This window comes from Thamnophis elegans, chromosome 1 (genome assembly GCF_009769535.1).
Source record: "Thamnophis elegans isolate rThaEle1 chromosome 1, rThaEle1.pri, whole genome shotgun sequence".
NCBI lineage: Eukaryota > Metazoa > Chordata > Lepidosauria > Squamata > Colubridae > Thamnophis > Thamnophis elegans.
Window position 1 is genome coordinate 122,873,016 of NC_045541.1, and position 18,955 is coordinate 122,891,970.

General features: G+C 41.3%; 1 protein-coding gene across 3 annotated transcripts in view; it reads right to left on the bottom strand.

The window, feature by feature from the left end:
- The window catches only part of STXBP6 (syntaxin binding protein 6), a 109,804-nt gene that overhangs the window by 13,823 nt on the left and 77,026 nt on the right, over positions 1-18,955 (bottom strand). For all 3 annotated transcript variants that reach the window (XR_004256429.1, XR_004256428.1, XM_032230110.1), the window contains exon 5: positions 601-758. Coding sequence is in view for 1 of the 3 variants with exons in the window: in XM_032230110.1 (XP_032086001.1) it covers positions 601-758 (158 nt within the window). In the remaining 2 variants the exon portion in view is untranslated. The remainder of the gene's footprint in view (positions 1-600; positions 759-18,955) is intronic.

Consider the following 18,955-nt stretch of genomic DNA (forward strand, 5'->3'; position numbering starts at 1 on the left):
TGAGGAATTTCAGGATTATATGAGTGGCCACTTAAATGACATATAAAAAGAGTGGATACATTTTCTTAAAACAAAGCATGTTCAACAGCAATCAGTTTTTCTTAGAGCAGACAGCTGCTGAGATACCCAATGGGATTCAGGTTAAATTCTCATTTGAAATAGGACAACTTTATATCCAAGAGCCCATCAATTTTCAGATGACAACTGCATGTAAGAATAGATTCAATGAATCCATAGGCTCAATTGTATTTTGCGTCAAGGTGGACATTCTTAAAAGCATTTTGATTTGATGTTGGGCCACATCAGCTGATCTTAACACTGAGGGAGCAATATCTAATACAATGTTGTATTTCCTTCAGTGCCAACTTAGTTAATAGTTGGACCTTGAATCTATCACAGCTCTTTTATAAAATTGTCATTCTCTGTAATTATAAGAAAAAAATAAAGACAATATTTGAAAATATTTCACATCCATATTATCTCCTTGCAACCTGATTCATACCGATAGTATTGTTTTAAATTGAATGTTATTTGATTCATGAGTGTTTGTACAACAGAAAAAGAAGGAATAAATATGATAATGAAAACATAAAGGAATACCTTGTGTGCAGTTTCTGCAAACTTCTGAGCACTGTTTTTCATATCCTCTGTCTTTTCTTCAGTTCGACCTAATCTTTCACCACGCTCATTCAAAGCCTGGCTTGCTTTCTGTACTGCACTCGTCACGCTGTCTGCTGCTGAATGTAATATGCTGTTTCCTGAAACACATCACACGTGGTTGGAATGGAATGGCTTATTTTCTGAAACATGTAGCACAGCAAAACCTTTGTGAGAATTGTGGATGGAAAATAAAATATATATTTTTTGCTTCACCCGATTCAAGTGACTTTGTTGGAAGTAATTCTAACGAAGATGGCTTTAGGCTCCAAGGCAACTTTAAGACCTGTGGATTTAAAAAACTTGGCTAGGGAATTCTGGGAGTTGAAGTCCATGGATCTTAAAGTTGCCAAGGTTAGACACTCCTGATCTAGGAAGAGGATGTTTGTTTCCCACTCTGTAAGATGAAATCATATAGGCTGACATCCAAATAAATGAAATGAAAGCTAAACCAAACCATATGAGGGATTGTGAATTATTATCAGGAAAATATCTCTATTTCTATATCATCTCAATTTTCTGCATTGTATCCAATAATCATATATTTTCCATCTTTCAACACTTCTTTTTCAAATTTTCTTCATACAATTCTCCAGCACAGTACATTTTTATGCAGAAGCCCAAATATGCAAAATAAGATTTACCCCAAGATAAGTGGATATAGAATTATTTCTCTAAAGTTAAAATTGTAGCTAATCTTTATATCTGTAAAGTGCCATTTTGAGTTATTGTTTGTGTTGAAAAAAAATCCCTTTTTGATCTCAATTTTTTCAAGCTAATGCAAACTACTTCAGAATATTTACTTTTTAAATAATCATTTAACTTTAATGTTTATTTTTAAGTAAGGAGCTTAGGACTGTATATACAATTTTACTTTTATTATTATTTCTTATACAAAATAATCCCTTCTGATTTCCAAGTGCCGGGGTTGGAGTTTAGAATGCTTAATGGCAGCATGGTCTGAGCAGAATGGAATGCTGTTTTCTGTGAAAATGAAGAAAAAAAATCATTTTCTGCCTGTATTTTAATTCCTTTTGTCCTGTTCAATTTCCAATGCTAGGTGCTTCGACACTATATAAAGAGGTCTTTTTATTTTGTTTGCATTTGTCTGAAAATATAGAGTATTTTTTGGACTATAAGACACATCTATCTTTTGGGGAGGAAAACAAGGGGGAAAAAATCTGCCTCTGCCTCCCAGCATCCATCCGGTATCCATCTGGCCCATTCACCGCTGCCTTTTTGCTGCAGCCCATTCGCCATCGCCGCCCGTTCTAGAACAGCTGATCGGCGCCATACAAATCCCCCTCCCCCCACCGCAATATTCGGAGTATAAGACGCACAGACATTTCCACTCATTTTTATATAACAATGGCACAATCTTCTATTCAGTAAAGAAAGAAGAAAAACAGCTGCATTAAACCAATTAGTAGGCTTATTGTTCCCATTTTTGGTAAACCTCTCTTTCACATACCACTATAGGGCTGGCTTATTGCATCACCTCTGCCACTATCTTATGGCCTTTCGGTGACAAAAATACTGTAGCCTACAGATAAGGTTGCCTGCTTCTGGAGAAAAGCCCCTTGAGCAGGATCGTTTTATTTATATTTACAACGATAATAGGTTAAGTACCAGAATGGCACGGTTTGAGCTTTTTATACATCTTTTCCTATCCTCTTTAACCGCAGGACACAAGAGTCTCAAAGAATATACAATTATATTTAATTTCATTACTGAGCTAAATATTCTGAACCTAATAGACCTTAATGATTCTTTTCTGCAGTCAAAAGTGCTTACCTCAAATCATTTTAAAGCAAATAAATATATTTACAAAAAATATCCTATTAAGGGAAAACAACTTTTTCTTTTCTCTTAGCTGGACTGTTTTGCAGGCATCTGCAAAGAGGAAGCCTCTGCAAAATGTGAATGCCCAGAATTATCTGGTCATCATATGGGACTTCTTACAATTTTTAATGGGTGGATGGGATTGGAAATTATAGCCTTATTAGGAAGCAGGGAAAATTGGCTCTCTTCAGCAGCAGATTTTTTTTTAACCGACTGCCTCTCCTGAAGTAGTGGGGGGGAAAACACACACAAAGCAGGCAGTGTAAGAGACTCAAGAGAGTCCTCTGATGCTGTCCGCTCCTATCGAGGATAGAAATGTTAAGTAGGATCAACATATGGCAAGCCACAAAAATTGTCAACTACCTGGGAGAGAAACAATCACTATCCATGTCTTCCCTTGTTTGTTTTCACCAGCTGAAAGCCAGAAATGTATTGTGATGATAGGAAAGAGTTGGGTACTGTTAAAAGTCCAGGCTGAGCAGTCTCCCAAGTCAGCAAATGTGTAGTGATTTAATACATGAGGCATCTGTTGGAGATGTTTACTCTTACATCATGCATCTAATACACCACAGACGTTTATTAATTCTTTGCAGGAAAGGATGACTCACGATATCAAGTTCAAGCACTGCACAGATACATAGGCAACTGCTGAATTTTATATACACAGCAAGCTTCTCCAATGCAATGCCCTCCAGCTCCTATTCATTCCTGAGGTATAGTTGGCAGGTACAAGATTCAGGCATTAAAGCCTACTTTAAATAAGGCCACTATTAGAAAATATCACACATTTCTAACATTTAGAATTTGGGAATAGCCAAATTCCCAAATAGCCTGCACTAGTCCCTGTGAAAGTGGTATTTAGGTACAAAGATGATCTTTCTCAAAATCATTTGTAATTTTGAAGCAGACAGCATCAAGGATATAACATGGACTCCAATAGCAAAATACTGTACACACAAGGTTAACCTAGGTTTAAATGTAATCTTACTGCGAGAAATTATTAGAAGCTTGTAATATTCTCAACAGAGTTAAGAAAGAAAATTGTCCTTACTTGGATAAACAGAAATTAAATCTTCAGGAGTTCATATGGTCATATTGTACTACAGATAGTCCTTGACTTATGACCACAGTGGAGAATTAGTCGTAAGTCATTGCGATGGCTAAGTTGAGGCACCAAATGATAATACTTCATTTTATGACTGTTTTTATGACAGCGGTAGAGTAAGTTAAGTGAGCCATGTGATCATTAAATAAATCCAGCTTATTAAATAGATTTTTTTTTTGCCATTTTCTGCTGGAAAACAGCAAAAATTGTTGCAAATTGTGGTTATGTGATTGTGGGGTGTGCAACAATCATAAATGCAAGCTGGTTATCAAGAGCCCATTATGCAATCATGTGATTGTGGGGTATATAGCACCGTGGTGCACAGTGGGTGCAGGGTTACTCATTGCTCACTCCAAGGGTTTGATTCTGAGTGGCTGAAAATTGACTCAGCCTTCCAACCTTCAGAGATTGGTAAAATGAGGACCCAGATTGTTGGGTGCAATATGCTGCCTCTGTAAATTGCTTAGAGAGGGATGTAAATGTGCGAACCACGAATGGCTGCTATTCCTTCCTCGCTCCGACTAGGTGGACGGAAAAACACTGGAAACATCACCGAGCCTGGTCAGAACAGATGCGAGAGGGAATCTTAAAGGTAGAGGGTAATTCGGGGGTCATGAATGGGAGGCTGTCGGAGGGTTGCGGCTCTCCGAACGGCTCCCAGGGTGTACGATTGCCCCTGGTAGTCCTCTGACTCTCTAATGATAGAGGAAATGGCGGCATGCTGACGGCGCTGCTCCCCGGCGGTTTTCAACGCGCTCAGCGTCTTTTGACTTTGTGCAGAGCTCTCGACCGGGAGAAGCCCCGAATTCGGATTTTTGGTGGATAGTGGTGCTGGAGAGGGGGTGGCTGAATTCGGGTGGCACTGAGGAGACCTGGCGACTGGCTTCGTTTGCTTTGCCCGCCGCCGCTGCGTTCCTCCCGGAGGCCCCCCCCATCGCTTTATCAGCTGGCGACGATCTGGACACATCCCAGCCTTTCCCTGGCCTTCTCCAAGCTTTTGGTTTTGTTATTTACAACTGAGAGGAGCCTGAAGGAGCCCCTGGATTTCTTACAAGCTTACTTGGGCCCGATAGTGTTAACGAGGCCGGTGATTTACATCTTGATTTACTGGGTGAGAGATCAAATAGTCCTTTTATGGATTGAATTGAACCGGGAGTTAAAGTGGGAACTGTCGTGTCAGGGAGAGGGCAGCTACCCTGGATACCAACAGAGGGGATTGTCTAGCAGGCCCTGGCGCCGCTGCTACGCCCCCCCCCAGGCGCCTACCCCTCCCTTATATTATTCTAACGACTATGGAGACTACTCCCTTTATTTTGTCATCTCTACCATCTGACTCTCCCCTGGTGCTCTCTTGCTGGATTCCTGGCATCCCCCTATTGAGGCACTCCATCACCTGGCCGCCTCCAACTGTGGACTTTGGACCTTTCGGCCTGTTGGTACAGCTGCTTTTGACATCTACTTTGATTACTATTATTTTCCATCATTGTCTTGGGGGCTCTATCCGGAACACAACTTATGGAAAAAGTCACCTGTTTGCTCCCAACTATCTTGGACTTTTCTGGCCTTTAAGAGGAGGACTCAACTTATTCCCCCGTAAACCCCGCCCGGGTTATAGCTGGTCTTCAGCCATTCTGAACGCTAAGAACTATTCAGCCTTGGCCGGTTTCGCACCTTAATTTTTAATTTTTAGCGCAATTTTTCTTTCTATTCTTTTTCTTCTCTTGTCTTCTTTCTTCCTTTGTTTGGGATATGTTTGGAAGATGCGCATGATTGTGTGAATGTGCCCACTTTTATTGCCCTATTTTGCTGTATTTTATGTTTTTTAACAATTACGTGGGGATTGGTTGAGTGAACGAATGAATGTGTCTGATTCGGAGGGCCTGGCAGGGAATGCGGGAGCTATAGGTGTGGTTGGGGGGGACCACGGACACGGGAGTGGGTCGGAGCATTACGGTCGTAACGGGGAGGGGCAGATATGGCGGGGACTTTAGGGCTGGCCATTACCGGGGAAGGAGGGCTCGCTACGTTATAGAGATCCCTCCTTCTGGCCCTATGAGTCCCACTCCGAGGCCAGATGGCGCGAGTAATAAGGACCCTGGTCTCCGGCTGTTGTCGCTAAACGCCAGGTCTGTAGTTCACAAAGCTCCCCTCGTCCGGGACTTAATTTTAGACGAGGGGGCAGACCTGGCGTGTATTACTGAAACCTGGCTGGGCCCGGAGGGAGGAGTCCCCCTCGTAGAGATGTGCCCAGAAGGATTTCAGGTGCTTCATCAGCCGAGAGCTCAGGGAAGGGGTGGGGGTGTGGCTATTGTTATTCGGGAGTCTTTAGTACCTCGTAGGATCCCTGCTCCGGAGCTTGTCGGGTGTGAGTCCCTGCTGGTGAAGTTGGACCTCAAGGGTCAAGTGGGCCTGCTGTTAACGTACCTGCCTCCCAACTGCGTTGCAGCAGCCCTCCCCTCGCTCCTCGAGTTGGTAGCCGAGCTAGCAATTGAGTTCCCCAGGTTTATGGTCCTGGGGGATTTCAATTTGCCTACGCTCGGTGAACACTCTGATGGGGCGCAGGAGTTCATGGCCTCCATGACAGCCATGGGCTTGACCCAGGTAATTCGGGGCCCAACCCACTCAGCGGGTCACACGCTCGACCTCGTATTCCTCTCGGAGCAGTGGACTTGTGATCTTGGTCTGAGGGGTAATGAGATCATACCCCTGTCGTGGTCAGACCACTGCCTACTGAGGCTTGAGTTCCGGAGACCAAACCCCCACTGTAGGGAGGAGGAACCGACCAAGTGGTTCTGCCCCAGGCGACTTATGGACCCTTTGAGGTTCCAGACGGAGCTTGGGGTTATTCCTGATACTCTTGCCCACAGTCCAGTAGAGACTCTGGTTGCTGCCTGGCACTCGGCAGCATCGGAGTCCCTGGACCGGATTGCGCCACTACGGCCACTCCGAGGTGGTGGATCCCGGAGGCCTCCTTGGTTTAGCGAGGAGCTCCGGGAGAGGAAACACCGAAGGAGACGCCTAGAGCACCTGTGGAGGTCCGATAAATCCGAATCGAACCGAGCACTTTTAACAACTTGCACCAAGGAATACATCAGGGCACTTAGGGCAACAAAAAGATCATATATTGCCTCCTTGGTTGCGTCCGCCGAGTCCCGTCCAGCCGCCCTGTTTAGGATAACCCGTTCCCTCTTAAATAAGAGGGATATGGGGGACCCCTTGCAGGGTAGGGCTGAAGATTATGCCCAGTTCTTGGCGGACAAAGTTGCTCGGTTTCGGTCGGATTTGGACTCCACCTTTGCAGATCCAGCCGAGGCACGAGTGGATGATTTGGCAGACCATCGCTGGGTTGAGTTTCAGGATGTTACCCCCGGGGACGTGGACAAGGCCATGAGGGCTGTGAGTGCCTCCACCTGTGTACTGGACCCGTGTCCCTCCTGGCTGGTTGCTAACAGCAGGGAGGTGACACGGAGCTGGATCCAAGCGGTTATTACCGCCTCGCTTCGGGAGGGGCACTTCCCCGCCACACTTAAAACAGCGGTGGTGAGACCCCTCCTGAAGAAACCATCTTTGGATCCAGCCGTACTTAACAATTACCGTCCAGTCTCCAACCTCCCCTTTATTGGGAAGGTTGTTGAGAAGGTGGTGGCCTACCAGCTTCAGCGGTCCTTGGAGGAAGCAGATTACCTTGACCCCTTCCAGTCCGGCTTTAGACCTGGTTACAGCACAGAAACCGCTTTGGTCGCATTGACCGATGATCTCTGGAGAGCCAGGGATGGAGGCCACGCCTCCATCTTGGTTCTTCTTGACCTCTCGGCGGCTTTCGATACCATCGACCATGGTATCCTTCTGCGACGACTGCGGGAGGTGGGGGTGGGAGGCACTGTTTTGCAGTGGTTCTCCTCCTACCTCTCGGACAGGTCGCAGTCGGTGTTGGTCGGGGGACAGAGATCGACCACGAGGCCCCTAACATATGGGGTGCCGCAGGGGTCGGTTCTGTCCCCCATACTATTTAACATCTACATGAAACCGCTGGGTGAGATCATTCGGAGGCACGGGATAAGATACCATCAATATGCGGACAATACGCAGCTGTATCTGTCCGCCCCGTGCCAACTCAATGAAGCGGTGGACGTGATGAACCAGGGTCTTGAGGCTGTCAGGGACTGGATGAGGGCTAACAAGCTTGTACTCAACCCGGAAAAGACCGAGTGGCTGTTGTGTTTCCCTCCCAATAATTTGGTTAGTGTTCCATCGCTCAGGCTGGGGGGCCAAATTTTACACCCCTCAGACAGGGTTCGCAACTTGGGAGTCCTCCTGGATCCACAGCTGACCTTTGATTACCACCTGTCGGCTGTGACCAGGGGGGCATTCGCCCAGGTTCGCCTGGTGCGCCAGTTGCGACCCTACCTGAATCAGGAGGCTCTCACAACAGTCACTCGCGCCCTTGTGACCTCTAGGCTGGAATACTGCAACGTGCTCTACATGGGGCTGCCCTTGAAGAGCATCCGGCGGCTTCAGCTAGTCCAGAATGCGGCCGCGCGAGTGATTGTGGGTGCACCTCGGTTCGCCCACATAACACCTATCCTCCGCGAGCTGTGCTGGCTACCTGTTGATCTCCGTGTGCGCTTCAAGGTGCTTCTTACCACCCATAAAGCCCTTCATGGTAGTGGATCTGGGTACTTGAGAGACCGCCTCCTGCCAATTACCTCCTCGAGACCTATCAGATCTCACAGATTAGGCCTCCTCCGAGCGCCATCTGCCAGCCAGTGCCGGCTGGCCACTACGCGGAGGAGAGCCTTTTCAGTAGCAGCTCCGACCCTTTGGAACGATCTCCCCATGGAGATTCGTACCCTCACCACCCTTCAGACCTTCCGCGCAGCCCTCAAGAACTGGCTATCCCGTCAGGCCTGGGGGTAAAGATTTGATTCGCCCCCACCCGAATGCTGAATGAATGTTGTTATTCTTTTAATTACGTGTTATGTTATATGTTACTGTATGTACCCCCCTCCCATATAAGTTGTTAGCCGCCCTGAGTCCCCTCAGGGAAAAGGGCGGCCTATAAATAAACTTATTCCTATTCCTATTCCTATTCCTAAAGCACTGTGAAGCGGTATTTACGTCTAAATGCTATTGATATATATGTGGCAATTTTGAGGATGAATTGTAAGTAGCTTTTGTTACTTCTGTCATAATTTTAAATACTTGTTAAGCAGCCAGTCATAAGTCAAGGGCTACCTGAGTTGTTAAGCGGCCAGTCATAAGTCAAGGACTAACTGTAATTTAAAAGCAGGCAGAAAACAACAGCAGTTTATAGGATACCCCTATTAATAGATACCCCTATTAATGCATCATTTTCTTTAGTTTTGTTTCTTAGTATAGTTTAATATAACAGCAGCTGGATTCAGACGAGAATAGTTCTACTCACCATATAAGCATTACTCGGTAGCATTTTCCTAATGTTAATTAGTGAGAAAGACCTAGGAGACAATCATGGAAGGCCTAGCTTTAGACTTGTTTACTTCCATGTCAGCTAGATTGCTTGCTTCAGATAACTATCCTGGAAACTCAGAGTTTATTTTTCACTTCCATCTCTACTGCAACGAGGACAGAAGAGGAAATGAGCTGCTTTCTTTGTTTTAAGAAATCGCAGAAATAAATAAACAAAATACGGATTCATGCTTGTGTACTCTGCTATCACTCACAAGCTGGCATTATATTCAGGTTATAATACTAAATACAGAATTCAGATTTAATTTATTTATATATTTATTATATTTATGTGCTGCCTATTTAATTATAGCAGAAGACCCCAAAATGCCACACTGAGATCAGATCTGTTACATATTTTTATGAGGATAAAAGAAAAACAATTTTGGTGGACTTTAAAGCATTTTTAATGAATTTTATATCTTATTCCATACTCCTACTTTTTGTGATCCATGTCAGTATTGTCATTATTACATTAAATATAATAATTGTAATTATTATATTTATATAATATCTTATTATTATATTTAAATGATATCTAATTTATTTCAACCAATATTTGGCTGGAGAAAAACAATGATTAACTATAACAGCGAAGGACCAAGTATGGTCTAAAGAGAATCGAACTAGGGGAAAAATTATAGATGTTTTCTTTTTTTATGTCCGACACTCAGCCAGCAAATTCTTTAATTTAGCTAATAAACATCCTCATCCTTATGCAAAATACCAATAATCTTACAAGTTCTTTTTCTCATTTTTGTTATGTTAAAAAACCTTGCAATTCCTAGTCTTTACCTCTATGTGCCACCAATAATTCTCACCAGTAATTTATTATGCTATCATTATTGCAAACTTCTAAATTTACATGGAACTCCAGTAAAAATATATATGGTTTTAGATCAATAATCTTGTTTGGGATTTTCTTCTTTTAAATAAACAACAGTAAATTAATGTCTGATCTAGATCAGGATCACAAATGATCATTTCTGTGTCATTTTTCTACAAAATATATATTTCCTTTTCACCAATAAAATTTGCTATTAACTTTGAGATTTTCTCCATCACAAACTGATCTTGAATAATGTGGAAAATACATTTTAGAAAAAACAAATATTTTAGAAAAAACTTAAATTCCATAAACATTTACTAAAACTCCTTGAATTTAACAAAACCTCTTATTAAACATTTTATGGAGGAATTTTCCACTGGAAATATGCCTTTTGAAGAATCTCATACCTTATACCTGAGGCCTCCAGATTAAAAAACACTTTTCCATGAGCAAAAACATCAGAAAAGCCTTTTGATTTTTTTAAAAAAGAAAATGATACTATTTCCAACTGTGAAGTATTGATTTTAGAAGAGGTTTACAGAATAGTGTAAAAAAAGTTATAGCTCTCCTCTGTGAGAGAGGAAAATTACCAGTGATTATGTGCCAGTTTTAATATCAGCCCAAATTCTTAGACCACATAGAACTCATATAAAATAATATAAATATAAATCATATAAATAATAATGGATAGATATTTTCAGAATCAGAACGGAAATGAAGCAAAATATTTTACTGCATTGACTGTGACCTAAGCTGAGTCTGAATGGTTTAATATTCCATTTATTTATTTAGCAAACTTCTATCGTGGCTGTAATAAAATATCATGGTCCTGGCTAAACTACAGAATCCTCAGAATGGAATGAAATGCTTCAAACCCTCCACAAACGTAATCCTTCGGTTAAAACTGCAATGTGATATATGTTGGCCATATAGCTAACTTTTGTCTCTTGCAGAATTCTCACTAATTACCTGACCACGTAAAAAGGCCAAGAGAAAAACGTTTGGAACAACAGAGAGACAATTGTTCTTTTTTCAGAAGCAATCAATATCCATTTTGGGAAGTGATACCAGGGCTATCATTAGTTTTACAACAAACTGTCAATGTGGACTAGGTGAATCAACAACGGAAAAAGTAAAGTTTAATATTAGGGAAGCATCTGCAGCGATTTATATCCTCTTAAGGCAGGGGTTGGCAACCTTAAACACTCAAAGAACTACAAAGGTCCTAACTGGACACCCCTCCCCCCGGTTCAATTCTGAAGCCGACTGGAAATCCGGTTCCCCCACCATAGAGTCTCCTCCTAGCACTGAGTCCTTTTTCCTCTACTTGTCCAACCAAAAACTCCTATCAATTGTGGAGCCAACAGGCGATAGATAGGGAGCCACAGCAGAAGGATGAAAGAGCCACATGTGGCTCCAGAGCCGTAGGTTGCTGACCGCTGTCTTAGGTATAATGTCTATTTTGTGGCTGTTTGATTTACAATGAGGCCATGTGCTCCAGTCCGACTGAAAAACAGTGTCGATTTTGCTCCTTTGTTCCCTGATCCCCGATCCCTTTGCTTTGAATGACAAAGAATTAGAAGTGGAGCCCTATGTCTGTGGAATCAGGAGAGATGCTCCATCTGTATAATGGTCATTCTATTGGGTATTTGTATAGCACTTCAGTTTGCCAAATCATTTACAGCATCAGTCATAACATCTGCATGTGGCTGAAATATTATAGCTTCACCGAAGACATTAAGGAAATCAATGGCTGTGTGTTGGTTCTCTTCCAAGTTTCTACCACTGGATAAGTTCATCAAAAAGAATTCGACCTCTTCTTCTGAATTTTAAAATAGTGAGCTGCACAGACATTACGTGTATGTATCTATGTCTGTACAGTAGACCTCAGCTTACAATGGCACCGGAAAAAATGGCTTATGACCATTTTTCACATTTACAACCGTTGCAGCATCCCCATGGTCACCTGATCCAAATTCAGGCACTTGGCAACTGACTCATAATTATGATGGTTGCAGTGTCCCAGGGTCATGGGAATAATCTTCTGTCAAGTCAATGGGGAAACCAGATTCACTTGTTTTCACTGGTGTTACCAATTTCACAACTACAGTGATTCGTTTAACAACTGTGGCATGAGAGGTCGTAAAATCGAGCAAAATTCACTTAGCAACTGTCTCACTTAGCAACAGAAATTTTGTGGTTGTAAGTTGAGGGTTTCCTATATACTTCCCTTTCTTCAAAAGTCCAGAGAGGTAATCCTTATCTTACAGGTAGCCCTTGACTTAGAACCATTGGTTTAGTGACCCCTTGAAATTACAATGGCATTGGAAAAAATGGTTTATGACCAGTCCTCACACTTATGGCGGCTACAGCATCCCCATGATCATATGATCAAAATTTGTGTGCTTAGCAACTGGTATATAATTATGATGGTTGTGGCATGTAGGAGCCATGCGTGATTGCCATTTGTCACCTCCCCTGCCGGCTTCTGATAAGCAAAGACAATGGGTGAAGTCGGAATTGCTTAATGACAGAAAAAGTCACTTAACAACTGCAGTGATGGGCTTAACAGCCATGGTAAAAATGATGTAAAATCAAGTGAAACTCGTTTAAGAACCACCTTGCTTAGTGATGAAATTTCTGGACCCAATTGTGGTTATAAGTTGATGACTACTTGTACATACATTTCTCTCTTTATATTTGCCAGAGAAAAGATTATGTTGAAATAAAGTAACTCTCAAATGAGCATTCTATCTGAAAAGGACTGAATCAGAATCAGAACAGAGCTGGAAGGGACCTTGGAGGTCTTCTAGTCCAGCCCCTGCTCAAGCAATAGATCCTATATTATTTCAGACAAGCTGCTGTCCAGTCTCTTCTTATAATCCTCCACCGATGAAGCACCCACAATGTCTGAAGGCAAGTTGTTCCGCTGGTTAATTGTCTTCACTGTTAGGAAGTTTCTCCTTAATTCCAAGTTGCTTCTCTCCTTGATTAGTTTCTATCCATTGTTTGTTCCTTGTCCTGCCCTTTGGTGCTTAGGAATCCAAATCAACCTCTTCCTCTTTGTGGCAGCCCCTCAATACTGGAATACTAACACGTCTCCTAATCTCTGACATCCAACAATTTTTCCTCAACCACATGTATTAAAAAGCACCACTCTAATAATCTGCTTCACCATGTGAATCTCATATGTCACAATCCAGGAAGGCATAGATTCTGAAAGGCTGCAAGAGATGGACCTGAAGATAGGTTCAGTATAAGATATTTTTTTTCAGTGATTCTTTTTCGTTTGTTGAGATAAATGAATATTGTTGGGTGCCTGGGGTTATGGCTAATTAATATATGTTGTGAACTTCCCACTAAACCATTTAAATATGGTGAATTATGTCTCCCCAATGTAATGCATAGCAAATTGAGCTGTAAGATGATAAATTAGTTCTGGATATTCTATCAGACTGCCATCTACCATGGTGCAAATTACACAAAATATCAAATCTGTACATATATAATACCATCTGTACTTCAAAAATATGTCAATATATATTTCTTTAACAGGAACCAAATTTCAAACGATATTCAAAAGTCAGTCAATCAATCAATCAATCATCAGTCAATCCATCTCTTCCCCATTTATATTTTTAGTCCCTTTTTAATTCTGAGTAACGTAGGTGGAAAATTTAGCATTTTGATTTTTATATGACAGCTAAACATCTGTGAAGCTGATAACTGCGGTTGCGTATTAAATATTGAGGTAATTCTGATCTTTTATGGCAATGATTATTATTTGAGAACTTATACAATATTGTATGCATGCACATTGTGATATTCCCTTTTGGGGGAAAATATTATGGAAAGTATTAAAAAAAGGATGAACTAAGATAAATCCAAGGTCTGCTGTATATCACCTGAGTTTTTAGACAAGACATGGCCCATTGGCATCCAAAAGTACATATAATCATACCTCTAACAACACTATAAACATTGGTCTGTAAATATCTTAAACAACACACATCTTTATTTAATTTTGTGCTGAAGGCTGAATCATTTACATTCTGTTCATTCTTATATGTGTTTTACATTATTCATTCACTGTTCTTATAAGATTTAGCAACCAGGTTTCAAATCCATAGTTTGATATTCTACGGTTCAGACTTATTCATTTAATCAAATGTATTCTCTCAACCAACAAATGTACAACTAACTTTCTAACCTACACCAATTTCTCAATGGTCTGATAAAGTGCAAACATCTCTTCATCGCATCATTATTTTGTCCCAAAGGTGCTTTTGCCAAAAGGCAACTGGACTTTCTTGGTTATTTTCTTTGAAAGGATTTCGTTTCTCATCCAAAAAACCTTCTTCACTCCTAACTAGTTAGATCTGTTAGAACTGTTCAGTTAGAACTGAAGAAGCTTCAAGCTGACTTCCTGGGGGCGTGGCCTGTTGCCGAGGAGGGCTCCACCGAGCTCCTCAGAGATCTGGTCTGTATATCTAAATAAGATCATAGATAGCACCCCTTTTTGGCTAAGAAAGGGGCAGGGAGGATAGTTCCGTAGACTAGGGTCTATTCGTAAGCCACAGCCTTTTTCTTTTTTTTGGCTGTGGAAAGAGATTAGATCCAGCCGGAGCGGAGCTTTTACCTCCAGCCAGTTCTTCTCAGCTGCCTTTTTTTTTTTGGCAGCCCCAGACAGGCTAGCCCCCCCCAGGACAAAACAAAGTTTTTTCAAGCTAGAATTGATACGGGCGGGTCCCACCCCTGTGAGATTTATGCTTTTATTACTATCTTAAATACCAGCACCATTTGTCTTAGAGACTTCTTTGTCTAAATAGACCTCAAGATGGCGATTTCTCTCCGTGGATGATTGATACTGGATGTACTTAGCCGGTTTTATCTTCCTGCAGACCGCTCCTTAACAAAATAAACTCTTCTTCTTTGGAAATAGAGGGGAGCGAAGCGCTGCTTACTTGTTTATTTATTATGGCACCCAGGTCAAAGAAGCGTCTTGCTACAAATGTGTCTAAAGAATTTAAAGAATTTTTACTGGAAACACAGCCTTTGTCTCCTATGCCCTCTACTGGAGAATTTTTAACACAGGAATATCTCTTTAAAATGTTTAATGCCTTTAAACAAGAAATATATTCAAATTTTACAACAAAAAATTAGGGACAACGAAGAACAGCTTATGATGATAAATTTTAATAGGAAGGCATTTGCAATAAGAGTCAGAGGATTCTGTGAAAAGGAGCAAGAGAATTTGAAACAGACCTTTGCTGAAGCCTTCAGCCATGCGCTGGGAAGCCCGGGACTTAACTTTGATTGGCAGATTCGGAAAATCTATCGCCAGAACTCATTGATAGCGGAACAGCGACAGCTCCCGAGGGACGTAATTATACATTTCTCTACAAAAGAATCTAGAAATGCGATTGTGCAAAAGTTTCATAATAACAGTCTCCGAGTTGACGGCCAGGACCTGATTGTTTTCAAAGATATTCCTTTTCAGATGCTGAAAGCAAGAAGGGACTACACCTTTTTAACTAAGGAGCTTAGGAGTCAACAGATTCGATACAGATGGGAGGCCCCTGCCGGTATCACGGTTACATTTGAGAATCAAAGATTTCGTCTTAACTCTGTTTCGGAGGCTCAAGATTTCTATTGTAGGACTCTGAAGGCGGGACTTCCTGATGCGCTTGGAAGAGAGGAGAGACAAGTGGAAGGAGAAGGCAAACGGCCGGCCATGTGGCTGCAAGATGGAGGGGGTAGCCCCTCCTCCCTCGGAGAAGCAGAAAAACGGAGATCGAGAATTTAGACATTTCAAAATGCTTGCTAAAGTTGAGGACTGAATGGGGGTTTGAGACCTCTCTCCGGTAGAAAAAGCGGACTAATTTTTATCAGAAGGGAAAGCTGGGTGAAACTACTTTGAGCTAGATTCTAAATCAACGTTAGCATAAATTTGATAGTGGTAAACATCAGACAAGCAAGGGATGAGGGTAAAATTTACGTTGTTTAAAGCTTATTAGAACAGAAAGCCGGTTGGGATTATCTTAAGATAAGTGTAAAAAGAATGCGGAATGATTTATGTTGTCTAAACTTTGTTAGAAGGGACTACTTTAAAATAGAAGGTTAACTGACTCTTGCTGAAAGTATTATTTGAATATGTGGAATGATCCATGCTATTTAACTTTTATTTGAAGGGAAAGTTGGTTGAAATCGCTCTGAGTTACATTTTAAACAAATGCTAGTATAAATTTGATAGTGGTAAATATCAGACAAGTAAGGGATGAGGGTAAAATGCATGTGGAATGAACTACGTTATTTAAATCCTATTAGAAGAGGAAGTCGGTTGGAATTATCTTAAGATAGAAATTGATTCCTGTGTAAAGTAATATTTGATCTACGCTGCTTAATTTTACTAAGAAGGGGAAGCTTGGCTAGATTATTTTGAATTACTGTTTGAAAAGGGGGTTAAGAAAGATCATTTACACTGTTTAAATTTTACTAGAAGGGAAAGTTTGATTACTTGTCTGTAAAGTTATATTTGAATATATGGCATGAACCACGTTGCTTAAATTTTATCGGAAGGGATCATGAGGTTTAGGAAGAGGAACGGGAGAATCTACAGAAGGTTGGGGTAAATAGCAAAGAAGTAAGAGACGAGAATAAAATATAGATAGAATGATTTATACTATTTAAGCATAGATAAAGATGGGGGGCTGAGATCAACACAAAGAGTGGTTTCTTTTTTTTTTTCTTTTTTTCTTTTCTCTTTTCTTTTCTCTCTTTTTTTTTCTCTGTTTTTTTTTCTTTCGATATATTACTTTTATTTTTTAATCCATATGTATACAAGATAATTTAGACAGAAGGTAGTGCCAGGTGTGGGCCCTGGGAAGTCGGGAGGATTAGGGATGGGGATTTGTGGGGGGTGGGGTGGGTGGGTGTTAACATAGTCTTAATAAGAACAAGAATGTATTTATATACGGTGGTTCTTTTTTTTTTCTTTTTTTTTTTTCTTTTTTCCTTGGTCCATTTTACTTTTATCAGATCAAACAACACTCGAATAAAGGCATACACCAAGGAGGGAGGTAGAGGGAAAGAAGAGGAAGGAGTAAGGGGAATGTAAGGAGGGTGTCCGGGGAGTAAGGGGAGAAGGAAGGTTTGAGGGGAAAGGGAAGTAGGAGGGGAGTGTTAGAGGGAGAAAGGAAAGTTGGAGGGGGTAGATGGGGTGTATGGAGGATGGAAGGGTTAGGTGGGGTTGTGAATGATGAGTTGTGTTTCCTTTTTATTTGTTCGTTTTATTCCCTTTTTCTTTTTTTTCTTTTCTTATAGTAAATACCCTGTATATAAGTGATTGCAAATGGAATGTGAAAAATGAATAAAATATATTTAAAAAAAAAAAAAAGAAGCTTCAAGCTAAGCCTTTTCAAAGAACACCCCCCCCAAAAAAAAGACCTATTGCATTTTTGAAAAATCACCATTAGGACAACCATGATCTGGATGATTGAGAATCTCCATAGACAGGTCACTCTTTTTCATGTAAAGTCACTCTGTCCTTCAGAAATCAAACACACAATACCTTTCAATGGGAATTATGTATTCCAATAATACGATAAAAATGAACATGAAACCCTATAAAATATTTAATTCCAAAATAATAATGTTAAGAGCTATCTTGCCTTTCATTCACAGGCTCAAGGTAGCATATAGCCTCATATTTTTCCTCATAATAATAGCCTCTATTTTATTTCTCTTCATAACAACAGCCTTCTGTAGTAGCTTAGCCTGAGAGACAATCTGACCCAAGTCTCCTAGGGAGCTTCTATGACTGAACCCTACAGATCTCCTGCAGCCAGAATAACATCTTAATCACTGCATGACATTTTGAAGCTCCAACATGAATTCTTGTACAAGGCTTTTCATTTATAGATTATACAGATTATACAGGTAGTCTTTGATTTATGACCACAACCGGGACTGTAATTTTGGTTGCTATGCAATGCCATCATTAAGCAAGTCATTGCATGACCAGATCAAATTTTTGACCATTTCTACTATTGTTGTTAAGCGAATTACATCATTAACCATGAACAGGAATCATATGGCCTCAGGACCATTGTAAAAGGAAGCCAATTGCTCAGCTCCCAAATTACAAACATCTGATCCTGGGGTTTGTTGAAATGGTTGAAACGTGTTACAAATTGTAACTGTGTAAGTCACTTTTTTCAGCAAATCTTTAGAATGGTAGTTAAATGAATGGTCTTAAGTTGAGGACTACTATAATCTAGTGCTGTGATGGCGAACCTATGGCACGCAGTACCCTCTCTGATGGCACATGAGCCATTGCCCCAGTTCAGGTCTGCCGCGCTTGCGCGCACGCCTCCCACTAGCAAGCTGGTTTTTGGGTCTCTGCCCCGCATGCGCGAGGCAGGGTGCATGCAGGGACGTATGCATGCGGGGACCATGCGTGTATGCAGGGACCACAAGTGTATGCATGGGGTCGCATGCACATGCATGGGGTGCATGTGTGGCGCATGCATGGGGATGCACACACATTGAATTTTGGGGGTTCAGGGGCACGCACACGCATTTGCACACACACTTTAGGCACTCGGTCTGGAAAAGGTTAGCCATTACTGATCTAGTCCACTGTCAAAGCCATGAGAAACTAAGGGAACATATAAAAGACTATGTCTCTACAGTATGTCATCATCAGTGTCCTTCTTTCCCTTTGACAGTATGAATTTGTACAGAAAGAAAAGTACAGCAAGCACACATAATGAATATTAATAATAGGGAATAAGTACAGAATCAATCTATTATCCCTTTGATATTCCAATTAATGGGTTTGGGAGATAAAAATGGAAGCTTTAATTATTTCAAAAGCATTGCAATCATAAAACATTATTCAGTCAGGCATTTTAGTTCTTGCTGCTGAAGTACCAACATAAACTTTCCTTCACTTGGGCCTACAGGGAGAAGAAGTGCACTAGAGCATTTGCCAATTTCTGAACTTCAGCTGGTTCTAAATTACAGGATTTCAA